We start from the raw sequence: 14,768 nt of genomic DNA on the forward strand, positions 1-14,768 counted from the left end.
AGCACCATATCGTTACCATAAGCTTTTTATTACTTATAAAAAAAATCACTGATGCGGCCATTTTACTTGTGATGTTCATTAAACAATAAGCCTTTCATTTTTGCCATTTATTTTATTCATATTTTTTGTGAATGCAATAAGAATACATTACCACCTACCCAATCACTCAAATTGCAGGGAGCTACGATGCTACACTGCCATGTAAGTACTTTATATTAACAGCATTTCAACGGAGATGAAAAATAAATCAATATTTAACTGGGTATCCAAAGTGTAGGCAAAATGAACTTGCATTATTTAAAGTTAATATGAAACGTGATAATAAATAAAATAAATCACACTTTAAACCAGATTTGTGAATCAAGAGAAAGGAACAATTTTTACACTAATGTGAATAATGTGCACAGGATTTACGCAGTCACTGAAAGTGTGCGGGACCAATGAATATAGAGGGGTGACCTAGCATGCTTTGATGGACAGAAGCAAACTATTAACAGGGCCGGCGTTTTGGGCCGTGTGACTGTTGCAGCACACACTGGGCACGACCTATGGATGGGAGTGCTGTGACCTCAGGGGGGCTCTGTCCTTAGCAATATTTTATGATAGGAGAGATGAGGGGCACTTTTGCAGGTAGTAGTGAGAGAATCCGAGGAGGCGGTCATGGGACATAAGGGCGCCAAATGTGATTGAGCCAGCTCTGACTCTGAATGATAATTTAACAGACAAATGAGCATAGCCCTCTACCAACAGCTCTGTGTGCATATTATGAATGCTTTTTTTGAAAAAGCAATATTCGAGACAGCTGAAGCTGACTAAAAAGATAGACCAGAAATATGGACGGTGTGCATGTAGATTTTCACATGGTATAAAATATATTAGAGATCTTAAAGCGACCCACCTGTTTGGTTGGTAATGCTCCCCTCTGAACATAAGATACATTCAAAGCAACATATAGGCTTCCCTTCAATTGCTGCTTTTCTATAACCAGGACGGCAAGGCTCACTGCAAATGGAGACAGGTACCTGAAGATGAAGGAAATGGGTAGGTGTGAAAGTAGCAATATAATGCATCCGCCAAATCGATACAGATCTGTAATGCAAAAGCAACAGAATCTTGACCAAGCAAAAATTATAGAAGTATAATGTTCTTATATCTATATGCTTTAAATAGGTTTCAGCAGAAAATGCAGCTTTGTATACATCAGCAAATATTTCCTTATACTCGCCAACTCACTAATTTAAGGCATTATATAAACTCAAATCACAGCTGTGACCAGTGGCTTACTGCTTACAAACCCTGCCACTGCTTTTGAGACCCTTGGTCTCAGAAGTGGAAGAATCAATATCTAAAAACACAGGTGAACCTTGACCTGCTATGTGCATCAGGACTTCACCCTCTTTGTTTTCTGTCAATTTTAATTATTGTATTAGATAGTGTGTCATTCAATGTTAGTTTATTAAAACAAATGAAGCAGGAGCTGGAACTGGACCTTCACTGGCATCTGTAACAACTCACTTTTTGCTGGAAGATTTATTGTAATGTCTTTTGCTTTTGTTTTCTTAACTCAATAAAAATGATTTGAAATAAAAAAAAAAAAAAAAACCCTTTTAGATATATGCTGTTTGTGTGTCAATGGGTAATAGCATTTTTGTGAGAGTGTGTGCATATCTGTCTGGGCCTGATTGTATGGGTGAACACATCTGTGTGTGCGTGTGTTTGTGTGTGTGTAAGAGAGAAAGTGAATGAGAGTGAGTGCAAGGTAAAGAAGAGTGCAAATGCGGGAGAATGAGAGTGAGGATGACTGTAATTGAGAGGCAGAAAGTGAGAATGAGTGAGTGAGAGAAAGTGAGAATGAGAGAGTGAGAGATAAAGTGGATTCAACTGAGTAAGAGTTTTAACTTGAAGTTAATACCCCTCACCCAGGGTGTGTCAATGGGGGAACCACTAACAGTGTCTGATCGCTAAAAATCTGAGGGGAATCAAGAATCATTTAAAATGCTCTGCTACCTTTCTTTATTGTGCAAACCTAACACAAATGCAGGTTATGGGGGGAATTTGAAATAGTTATATATTGACATGTTTGTTAAAGAAGATGATGTATACAGTATTTCCTCCTGTATAGCTAAGCCATGGTTGAGGGAAGATACACACCTTATTGAATATCATTGTGTGCTTTAGTCCTACCTTTAAAAAAAATGTATGACTCTTTGTCATTCCCTTTGCTCTTACTCAGACAATTCTGGGAGTTTTGAACCAGTACTGGAATTTGGATCATCTATATATACGGACCAGGGCAGGAGGGGTGAGTGACATTTAAAAAAGGATTCCTCATGTTATACCTTGCTTATGTGATATACCTATATACCAATAAGTATATTAGGAACAAAAGAGTGAATGAGAATGATGACATCGGCTGGTGTTTCCACCCCAATAAGATAGCGGCGGCTTGTTAGACCGCTGTGAGGCAGCTCCCAAGCCAGCACATGAAAGGAACAGCATAGAGAAGGAGAATTGAAAAATGCCCCGCTAAAATAAGTAACAACTGGAAGTGAGGTACTTACCCCCCTTTTCTTGCTGCTGTTGAGGGTGTTTTATGCCCAGATGGCGAACCTGGCGAACCTGGCGTGATGTCTGAGGTCAGAGTTGAAGACGATGAGCTGGACCCGACTGTATTACAGCAGCGTTTTTCGTTCTGCACTTCACTGATCGGCGTGATTGTTTTGCGGTTCATAGCCTGCCTGCAAACCAGTGGGGGAGCTGCGCTAGTGAGACGGGACGGACCCCCGGAGTCAAAACAGCCGGCTCGGCATACGCTCATAGCCCCACCTCTAACGAGTCTAACGAATTTCTCCGGCATCTCTTGCGGAATGGCGCCGAAAAACGCCGCTGCTGTAGCCGCTGCTGCAGCCAAGACAAGGGCAGCAAAGCAGGCTCTTCTTCGAGAAAAGGACCTAGGTGCAAAACGAGGTGGCATACACCTGGAGAGCAGCGGTGACGTTGCTGACCTCGATACGGGTGCAGGAGCTGGCAAATCAACAAAAGCTTCGAGACAACAGCCGAGTACACCCATGACTGGTCCTTCTGTGATTGATCTGCTCCGGAAAACCCCCGCTCCAACCCCTGCTCCGGTCATGATCCTGGCTCCTACACCACAAAACCCAGCAGCCCTGCCGGTAACCGATGCTATCCTGAGAGGCACTTCAAGGTCTACAGTGACATCTAGTGGGCAAAAAGAAAATGGCATAACCAAAGAAAAACAGAATAGGAATATTAGTGTAAATACTCCATTAACTTCAGGAGAGGATTCCTCAGTGAAAAGTATGGAACCTACAGTCGTGGAGGCAGGAATATTAGACCCTAAGGCTGGGGCGGATTCAGATGCAGGAGTACAAGGTATGGAGAATCTTTCCTTGTGTGAAACTCCTGTTTCTTCTTCTATCACATTAACCTCTTTGACTTCAGTGGCACAGACCAGTCCAACAGGCGTAACAGCATCAGCGCCACTAACAGAAACAGGACTAGAAACGGCACCAATAGTCCGGGAAGCCGTAAAGACTGTAATTGTGCAGGAAATATTGCAAAATCAATCACCAAGCAATGCCCTTGAGAGTGATTTTGGGACATCAGACTTTAGAGATATCACAAAAAATCTGGGGGGCTTGCTGGAGATCAATGATGGTAACGAGAGGAGTGACAGAGATGCGATAACTCCAGACCCTACTGATACTGATAGGGATCCGTCAGACTTTTATTCACTATCAGAAGGGATAAAAGATGCAAGATGGTCAGAGGACTCTGAACTGGAAATCGAAACTAACACTGGCTCCGAGACGGAGAGTGACCAAGAGACGAGAACGGCAGAATCCAGGGAAAATAAAAGGACTATTTTACGGAAGAAAAGAGCCCAGGGGCTGACATGGGATTACTCCCCTTCGATCGCATTGGGGTCTCAAGAACATGCCACCGGTCCTCGTCCAACTCAACGGAGCTCTACACACCAACCGGATGCCACGCTTTCCACGGTAATGGATACAGTCCTCCAGGCTATCGCCTCACATCGAGAAGAGACATCAAGGGATGGACGCAAAGCACAATCAGCGCTACATAAGGTTCAGGGTGTAGTGCGTAAATTGTCAAGATCAGTTAATGCCTTCAACACTAGAATGACAGAGATGGAAGAACGAATAGTCATTAATGAGGCGGAGGCCACAGCCACACAGGAAAAAGTAGAATCTCATGAAGCAGAACTAAGCGATGTCAGATGGAAGCTCGAGGACATGGAAAATCGTCTACGGCGTAACAACCTGCGCGTCCTTGGAATACCAGAAAATATTGAAGGTTCCGATATTCGAGCTTTCATCATCCAACTCTTTAAAGACACTTTTCCAGAACTCTCTTCATGGAATTGGGAGCTTGAAGTGCAACGAGTGCATAGAACTCCAATCACCTTGAAACCCACTAGCAAGCAGGGGAGTTATCCACGAGCAGTCCTTTTCAGAAACTTTCTTCTCCGGCAAGTCATCTCGGAAAAAGCCAGGCCAGAAGCATGCAGGACCAGGGATACCATTTCCTATTTTGTAAGACCTGATTTCTGCCACACGACGGTGGAAAGGAGGTGGCGTTTGCGGCAACTTATTAAACCCTTTATGGAGAAGAAAGCACAAGTCTACTTAAATAACCCAGCTAAACTGAAAGTTATATATAATGGCCAGACTAAATGTTTTACCTCTGAAATCAAAGCCAAAGAATTTCTAGATAGTCTCACTTAATGACTCACTAGCGATAAAACTAGAATTGATGATTTTTTGGAGTAGCCATTGAGTGAGATAAAGAGAAAACAGAGGATTCTGATGTTGGCCTTCAGTTAATCTAGAGGAATATAGAGAGCGTATTGGACTGTACCGAAACTCTATATGGATATACTAGATTAATTCGCCTCTATATCTCTCTCTATATTTATCTAAATGTTCCTCTTATTTCTTTTTTCTTTCATTCCCATCTCTCCTTCTTTCTCCCTTTTTTTATTGTGTTTATTTTCAGTCTGGGCCTGGCTTGGGAGTGTCTCTCCATCACTAAAGACTCTCATAGAGTCTAATTGCCTCACATTGCGGGTGGGGGAGGGCGGGGGGTGGGTTGCAGGGGTCTGGAGGGGGAGGGTAAAAGGGGGGGAGAAAAAACTGTAAAAATGAGTGTGATCTGTAGTGTGATCTGTAGTATAAGAAACCGCAAAGGATTTTTGGCTATTCTAATTTTTGTAAATAACCGGAGTACTTCACCTTGTATTTTGATTAACCTAAACTGGGAGAGGAATGTCAATCTATATGATGAACTCAAAGTAGGATGGTGGTGGTTTAAAATATATTATAGAGATGGTACTGGTTCAATTGGAAATAATTTCGAATGGGGAGAGTAAAATTGCGATGTTGGAATATAGCAGGTCTTAATGATGGGAGAAAAAGGGCCCAACTCTTTCAACTGCTACGTCAAGACCCTGTAGACATCCTTTGTATTCAGGAAACCCACATAGCTGGCTGTGATAAAAATCTGTTAAAAATTCCCAGGTTTAATTTGTTAGCAGCAACATCACAAACGTCTAAAACACGGGGGGTCGCAATCCTAGCTAGACCAGGATTAGGGAGTCCTAGACGCCAACTTGTTGATAAACATGGCAGGTGGGTTGTGGTTCAATTGGAATCAGATATAACCATTTGCTCACTTTATGGTTCTAATTTGGACGACCCACAACTCTTTACTGAATTAGAACTAGAATTGGCCTCCTGGGTCGGCCCACTAATTCTGTGTGGGAATTTTAATATAAATATAAATATCCCGCAGAATTATAGTGGCCGAATTATAGTGGCCCTAAACCGCAAGTTTATAAGGCAGTATCCCATCTGATGGACAGTCACGATCTATTTGATGTTTGGGATATGTTGAAGCATAACGCAAATGGCTTTACCTATTATTCTTATCCCCACAACAAATATGTTAGGTTAGATTACATTATAACATCGTTACACAAGACAGCCCTAATAAACATAATCAAATCTCCCAAAACCATCTCTGACCACAACGCACTAACACTAACTTTTGAACTGGACAGTTTTAATAGACCTAATATCCAATGGTCATTTGACCGAAAGCTTCTTACTAACCCAGACTATATTAATCATATTACACTATACGCTCAATCCTTTTTTGATAATAATCAATACAGCGCACCCAGATTCAGTGTGTGGGACTGTTTTAAGGCAGCAATCAGGGGAGAAACGATAGCATTTGTAGCAAACCACAAGAAAACTCAAGATCGTATTAATAAACAACTAAACATAGAACTCACCAATTTGGAAATAGTACATGCCAAACAAATCCAGCAAGGAATATTAACTTCCGATACACTACAAAAAATACTGATTTTAAAAACAGAAATTAATAGCTCACTAACTCAAAAAGCAGCAGAAATATATCAAGCGAACAGAGCTAGAATCTATGAAGCAGGGGAAAAAGTAGGGAAGCAATTAGCTCTCAAAACTAGACAAAACCAAACATATATTAGGATAAAGAATATCGAATATGATGGTCAACAATATACTACCCCTCAAGACATTGTAGAAGTGTTTCGGAAATATTATCAAAAATTATATCAAAATGAGAATGAACATCTATCTACAAGAGATATGAAAATCTTTCTTAGAGAGTGGCTACCGGAACCAGGGATGTCTAGAATACTTGATCGAGTTGATAGAGAAGAACTGGAGAAAGAAATCACAATGGAAGAATTAGAAAACGCACTATCAGATCTAGCTAACGGGAAGGCGGCTGGGCCCGACAAGATTCCATTAGAGCTATATAAATTGTTGGGTAAACAGATACTACCCTACTTATTCGATCTGTATTTAGGGGTACAAACTCACTCAGCTACACCAGAGTCATGAAAACACACAAACATAGCGATATTTCCTAAAAAAGGAAAACCCCCCCATCTTCCCTCTTCATACAGACCCATATCACTCATAAACTCTGACTCAAAGCTTTACTCGAAGATACTCGCAAACCGTCTAAGGGGGGTCATCGAACACCTCGTATCCCCGTGGCAACACGGCTTTATCCCAGGGAGGGGATCGACTGATCATACTCGCAGAGTCATTGCCCTATTCGACATCATGGGTGCCACGGGGGGAGAGATGTCGATGGTCCTACTCAACGCCGAAAAGGCATTTGATAGAGTGTCTTGGCGGTTTTTATGGGAAATTATGAAATTTAACAACTTCGGCCCCGGCTTTATTAAAGCCCTGAAAGCTCTATATATCAACCCTAGGGCTAAATTATCGATTGAAGGTTTTGAGTCAGAGTTTGTAGAGGTACAAAGAGGTACTAGGCAGGGCTGTCCTTGTTCCCCGATTTTATTTGCCCTAGTAAATAATCCTTTAATTTTAAAGCTTCTTAATTCCCCTCAAATTCAACCGGTTAAGGTGGGTCCGTACTCTACTAAAATACTGGCATACGCCGACGATATTGCGGTGCTCACAACCAAACCAGCAGACGCAGTAGCTGAAATAGAACAAATAACTCAAAATTTCGGACTCCACTCTGGCTATTCACTCAACAGAGATAAAACCATGGTTTTATGTACAAATAATATCACATATGATAGTCCCTATAAAGTTAAAAATGCAATATATCTAGGTGTAAATATCTCTCCTGAGATAAAAGAAATTAACCGGCTTAATTATGATCCTCTGATCAATTCAATAAAAACAGATCTGAAGAGGGTAGATAACTTACACCTTTCAATAATAGGGAGAGCAAATTATATTAAAATGAGTATATTTCCTAGAATACTCTATCTATTCCGGGCTATTCCATTGATGGCTGACGTTACCACTGTTAAAATCCTTGACTCAACAATTTCTAAATTTATTTGGAATTATGGTAAAATAAGGAGAGCATTACCAGCTTTAACTCTTCCCCTACATAGAGGCGGCCTAGGTATCCCAAATTTGACATTCTATCTCTGGGCGACACTACTCCAACAAATGGGCCTGCTCTTTAAAGTGAAACCTTCCAACCTACCTATCATGGATTCTTACATCCCCTCTATTTTTGAACTTGGACTAGGAGATAAATGCAGAGGGCTATTGTTGAAACAGCTCGAAGCATCTTACTACAAGAAAACTAAGTTCAAGGTAATCGAAGATGTATGGAAAGTTTGGAAACTTGCCTCCAAACAACTAGACATACCGAAAATAACAAGGTATATCTATCTCTGGCATAGCAAGATCATATCATCATCTCTAATAGACACTGTCTTTAGGAGATGGGAAAATTCAGGTATATATACAATTGGTCATTTTTTCGGGCAGAACGTTGCTCCATCTTTTGAGGGACTACAACAGAGATTTGATATACCAACCACAGATTATTTAAAATATCTTCAAGTTTATACCAACATTCGTAACATTAAATCTACTATTAATTTAGATAGCTTTTATTTTTTTTCTATTATAGGGAAACGAGCTACTAGAATAGGTACTCTATATGATTTATTTTCTCAATCCTTTAATGATGATTTAGATAGTGTTGAGAGATCCTGGGCACAAAAACTTGGTAACCCAGATGTAGATATTAATTATTCTAAAACTCTTTACACAACATTATTTTTAGCACCTAACCTTAAAGCACAATACTTTAAAACCATCTACAACCTTTATTTTAATCCGGCCAAACTTTTCACCTGGGGTATGCGAGTAGACGACAGCTGCCCCAGATGTAGACAGGGACAAGCAAATTTGATCCATATGTTTGCAGAATATCCGAAACTAAACAACCTACAGACAATGATTGGAGGATTTTGGACTCAAGTTTTCGGGCGGAATCTCAGATCTTCCGCCACCCTATATCTTCTAGGTCACGATGAATCCTTAGGTCACAGTTTAGAGGAACAGAGGATTGTCTTTTTGGGTACTGCCGTCTTTCGTATTATTCTGGCGGCATGCTGGAAAGATCCCAATGTACCCACCTTTCAGATGTGGCTTTGTCGATTTCTTGCCACTTATAAGCAGGAGATAGCTATATATCGTACAAGGGGTAGGAAAACCAGAGTCCGGGGCACTCAGATCTGGGCCCCAATTTCTAATTGGTACTCCAACATAAGATCCTCCCCCTGATACGAGAAGGGCCGACATGGGCTGACATGCTAAGAAGAGGAAAAATGTATAAATTATAATTGTCCTTTTTCCCTTATTTCTTTTCTTATTTCTTTCCTTTTCTTCTTCTTCTTTGTTACTTTTTTCTTTTTGTCTTCTGTATGTATCTTGTTCTTAATAATTTTACGGATGTATTATTGTTTTATTAAGAATTTATTCTTTTTTGTAAAGAATGTGTCTTTTTTGAATACTACAGATCATGCTCAATAAAAAAAAAAAAGAGAATGATGACATCGTTTGAGTGAGGGAGTGTTAGAGAGTGTGAGGGAGTGTTAATGGGAATGATTGTGATTTAGTTAAAATAAGTGACAGTAAGTGTAACAATGAGTGTAACTATGTAGCTATGAATGAGAATAAGTGAGTTAGAGTGATTGAAAATAAGTCGAAAGGAGTGAGAGTAAGAATGAGTGCAACTGAGGGTGAGTGAGTGAGAGAGTATAAGTGAGAGTGAATACAAGTGGAAGAGAGTGACTGCGAGTAAATGAGAGAGAATGAGTGAGTCTGAGTGAGTGAGAACAAGTGAGCCAGAAAGAATGAGTGAGTGAGAAAAAGAGTGATAGCAGGTGAGTGTGAATTAAGGCACAGTATGAGTAAGTGAGAGTAAGAGTGAGTGAGTGTAAATGAGTGACATCACATGAGTGAAAGAGTGAGTGCTAGAGAGTGAGGATTAATAAGTTAGCAAATGCAAAGTACTGAGAATAAATGTGGATTATGCTTGTGAGAGGGCCTTTGGCCCTGGCATTCTCAAAGTAGGTCTTCGTATAACATCCTCCTATGACAAGATAGGGGGCATGGCATATCAGGGCTAATATGGGACATCCATGGCAAAATGCTGTCACTGGCATACAGGAGAAACAGCCTTGCATTCTGGTAAGTGTGGAGAAAACTGCCACTGGCATTCTGGAGGAAATTCTATGTAGGAGGACACATGACTGAAAATGCTGGTGATGGCTCATTGGCTGCAATTTTCGGCATAGGGACAACAACCGTGATGTACGGGTGGTGGCAGTCATGCTAAAATGCTGTCCTTGGCATACTAACAGTAATTTTTGACATATGAGTCACCCTTTATAGTATAGGGAGGCACTGAATCCAAAATGTTGGGCCTGACACTATGGAGATAATTATTGATATATTGGGCCATCCATAGCCCATTTTCAAAAAGAAATCCGGTTAATTCATGGCGTCTGCTTTTGATTTTGGTAATAGGTCACGTCTATTGTCCATTCTTTTAGAGTATGCTTTAGACAAGGCATTGGTGTACTTTCTGGGCTACTTACATAAATATTAGACCTGGCATCCTTGGTGTGGTTTTCCCTGACATTTTGCCTCTACCGTCTGTTTTTTTTTATGATATGCTGGATTTAATTTTTTTCTGGTTTAGATGCTGATCAGTGCCAAAGTGCAAGTGCTCCCTGTATAAATTATTATTGTGATTTGTTCTCCCTGATTGGCATATTTGTTTACCAGTAGGTCCCTAGTAAAGAGCACTGCATGTCCCATGGTTGGTGAATCAAATGCTACTAGTGGGGCTGCGCAAAAACAACAGTTGATGGACAGAATGCAAAAAACATGTCATACAGTCACACCAGTACAGAGATCTGGGCCTAAATCCATCGTTTTTTTTTGCACTCCACACCACCCCAGTTCAGACATGGCCATATGCAAATCAGCCTTGACACTGTGCCTCATGGGAACAGTCCAGCCGGAACTGCCAAGCCATGTCTTCCCTGGACTGGAATCAAGCATCCTAGGACCGGTTTCTGGCTATCAGCCTTCATCAGCCAGGATAGCTTGACTCCAGTGGCGTGGAGAGCACGGGACTCACGTCTGAGCATACCCGTCCCACTCGGGGTGACAAATGCAAAAACAACAGTTGATGGACAGAATGCAGAACAATGTCATACCTTCACCCCAGTACAGAGATCTAGGCCTAAGTCCATCGTTTTAGTGCACTCCACACCACTCTAGTTCAGACATGGCCATATGCAAATCAGCCTTGACCCTGTGCCTCATGGGAACAGTCCAGTCCGAACTGCCAAGCCATGTCTTCCCTGGACCGGAATCAAGCATCCTAGGACCGGGTTTTTGGCTATCAGCTGTCATCAGCCAGGATAGCTTGACTCCAGAGGTGTGGCGAGCACGGGACTCACGTCTGAGCATACCCGTCCCACTCATGGTAAATGCAAAAGCGTGAGTCCCATGCTCTCTACACCACTGGAGTCATGCAATCCTGGCTGAAGACGGCTGATAGCCAGAAACCGGTCCTAGGATGCTTGTTATTTTTTTTTTGCATTTATTAATTTTATATAAGGAACAAGCAAGAAACAGAGAAGAGAAAAAAAAACAATAAATAGCCAATAAACAGAGCATATATATAATGCAGTCAAATATAATCAAGAACGATGGAGAGACAAAGAAGACAATATAGACACAACAAGCAATAAATAATACTCTGCAAAAGAAAGAGAGAAACAAGGCAGCAAGATTTCATTGCTTAAACCCAGATTTTTAACCCTGTACTCCTTTTACGAATAGTCTTTGTTTTAAATATAGCAACTTCAAGGTTATACATAGATAACAGCTGTGCCCTCCAAGTAGGACATAGCGGAGGATCAGGAGATATCCATTCTTTAGAAATACAAGCATGGAGCAATGCCATACATATAAATAAAAAGGCAGAATGTTCCTTCGATCTAGACAAAACTTTGGAGTCCATGCCAAACAAAACCAGCTCCACTGAAATGACAATTGAGGGATCAAGTATTTCTTTCAGAAACTCACGAATAGACGTTAATAAACCAACCAACTTAGGACATGAAAAGAACATATGTTGCGTATCTGCAGCATAACAGCCACATCTACTACAGCTAGTGCCAGTGCCAGTACTCCATTTAGACACTTTCCTCGGGGTATAGTACATATCATAGAGAACCATATAATGTTGAGCCCTCATCCCACCCGAGATAAGTACATCATTAGCTAGCGAAATCGATGACTGCAGTTCAATTATCTGAACATTGAGTTTAGTTTTCCATTTTTCTTGAAGTTGCTCTAAGTCGTCTGGGAGTAGAGAAATTAATTGAGAATAAAAAAAACAATTGAAAACCCCTTTCCCAGCCCCTCTATCAAAGGAAATACCTTAAACCGTACATCATATTGACCCAATTGTCCATAATAACTATGAATTTGTAAGAACTTAAAAAAATAATAGGAAGAATTCCCGCTGCCTCAAAAGGAGAATATCGATTTATTTTTGGTAAACCTAAAAACCTCTTAATTTGCTTCCAAATTAAGAACGCCGCAAGAAGAAATTTAAACTTGTTTTTATTATAATAGCTGGGTTCCAGTATTTTCAAAAAGCACCCATTAGCCTCTTCTCCTATAGCAAACTTATATATAGAGGGGTAATGACACGGTAAATGCTTACGTTTTTTGCCAACAACTAAAGGGAAAATAAATTGCAAAGCTGATGCCCAATAATAGAACAACAAGTATGGGATACCCCATCCTCCAGTGGATCTGGGAAGTACCATTTTTTTGTAGGCCCTTCTATTCCTTTTAAAGCGCCACAATAATCTTGAAGAGATATTTTCAAGTCTTTTGAAACAGCCAGTGGGGAACTCTAATGGGCTAGATCTAAATAAATAAAGAAATGTAGGTAGTACCATCCTTTTCAACACATTTGATCTTCCATGTAGTGATAAGTGCAAATGGTTGAGGGGCTCTAGAATGGAGTGGACTTTATCTAAAAGTGGGTTAAAATTGATTTCTGGAATGTTGCAAACTGGGGAGGAGATTTTAATACCGATATATGTATCCTCTCTTACGGAGAGTATACCCGCCGGTGCATTATCCCCCACATACAGAATTTGGGTCTTATTTATATTAAACTTATAACCCAAAAAGTGGCCAAATTGCCTTGCCAGGGCTTCCACGGTTGATAATGCACGCTGTAAATCAGTGGTTATCACCACAATATCATCAGCTTACGCTAATGCTCTATAATCCATCTCGGCGATAGTGATAGGATTGATATCTCTACATTCAGTTAATTTAACCCCAAAAAATCAATATATAGGGCAAATAATAACGGGGAAGACGGACAACCTTGCCTGGTACCCAGTAGAATCAGAAAAAAGGGTGACTCATTTCCAGCTCGGTGTATAGATGCCATAGGCCCCGAATACATAATATGGACTGCCTGAAGGAATCGTGGCCCGAAGCCCCTCAGGCAAAGAACTTCCCAAAGATAGGGCCAGGCGACCCTGTTAAATGCCTTCTTGGCATCCAACAGGGTCAAACCGATAGCTGTTTTAGTCACCTCTGCCCAGTCTATTAGGGCAATAACACGACGCACATGGTCTGTCGTGTTACGGCCTTGGATAAACCTGTGTTGTAGATGGGATACTAAAGAGGAAATCAAACCAGAGAGTCGAGTGGCTATGATTTTTTAATATAGCTTACTATCAGCGTTAATTAAAGATCTTGGTCTATATGAGGATGGGAGCAAGGGAGGCGTATCTTTCTTTAAAAAAATTGTGATTGTAGATTTCTGTCAAGAAGCAGGAACTGTGCCTCTTTGTGCCTTAACAAAAACTTCGAGCATATGGTCCTTCAATAATGAGAAAAATGTACGAAAAAATTCCAAGTGGATCCCATCAGGACCTACTGCTTTCCCCACGGCCAAAGAAGAGATCACCACTTCAAGCTCCTGTGCTGTAAACTCCCCCTCTAACACTTCCTTCTGGATATTAGTAAGTTTCGGGAATTCTTGGTCACAAATAAATTCGGGTACCTCCTCAGCAGTATATAGAGAGTCTTCATTTAAGTATAAATTGCTTTAAAATTCTCTAAATATTTCAAAAAAAATTCCCGGTTTGGTATGTATTCCACCATTAGAATCCTATATAGCCTCCACCTTCCTGGCCACTACTTTCTGTCTTAGCCGCTTGGCTAATGGACGTCCTGAGTTTTCACCAACCTCGTATATGTCAGAGCGATGGATTGCTATTTGCGCCACTAGTTTCTCAGCGAAGACTTCATAAATTTTAATTCTTTGAATTGCCAACTCCTTCAATTTTTGTTCATATAGTGGATTTGAGTTAATGGTATGCGCCAAAGCCAATTCTAAAGAACCTAATTTAAATAATTCTGTGGCTTGTTTATTACTAATGCTGCATTGTTTATTTATGGAGAAATTTAACATTTACCCCCGCACACCGGCTTTGAAAGCATCCCACACAATGCAAATCAGAGCTGATCTTAAGTTGAACTCAAAGAAGTTTGGTATCCATTTAACCATGTGCTGTACATACGTGTGGTCCACCAATAGCTGACAATCATTAGTCCATGAACTCCTATCGGAGTATGGCACAGTGTCACTTACGAATTCAAGAATGACCGGATTGTGGTCTGAAATTTGGGATAGATGTCAATTTTAGCATTGGTTAATAGTTCTGAGGGGGCAAAAAATAATCAATACGGACATGCTTTTGGCTGAATAAAACGTATAGCCAGGCACGCTGGAATTTTTCAGCCACCAAAAACCTTCTAAACCAA

The 14,768-nt window shown here is 40.7% G+C and overlaps 1 protein-coding gene across 1 annotated transcript in view; it reads right to left on the minus strand.

Annotated features, from left to right (window-relative positions):
- LOC147703542 (vomeronasal type-2 receptor 26-like) overlaps window positions 1-14,768 on the minus strand; it is a 135,736-nt gene that overhangs the window by 73,896 nt on the left and 47,072 nt on the right. The window contains exon 2 of the mRNA XM_086928929.1: window positions 899-1,022. Coding sequence (XP_086785055.1) covers window positions 899-1,022 — 124 coding nt within the window. The remainder of the gene's footprint in view (window positions 1-898; window positions 1,023-14,768) is intronic.

Source organism: Lissotriton vulgaris, chromosome 7 (genome assembly GCF_964263255.1).
Source record: "Lissotriton vulgaris chromosome 7, aLisVul1.2, whole genome shotgun sequence".
In the NCBI taxonomy this organism is placed as follows: Eukaryota; Metazoa; Chordata; class Amphibia; order Caudata; family Salamandridae; genus Lissotriton; species Lissotriton vulgaris.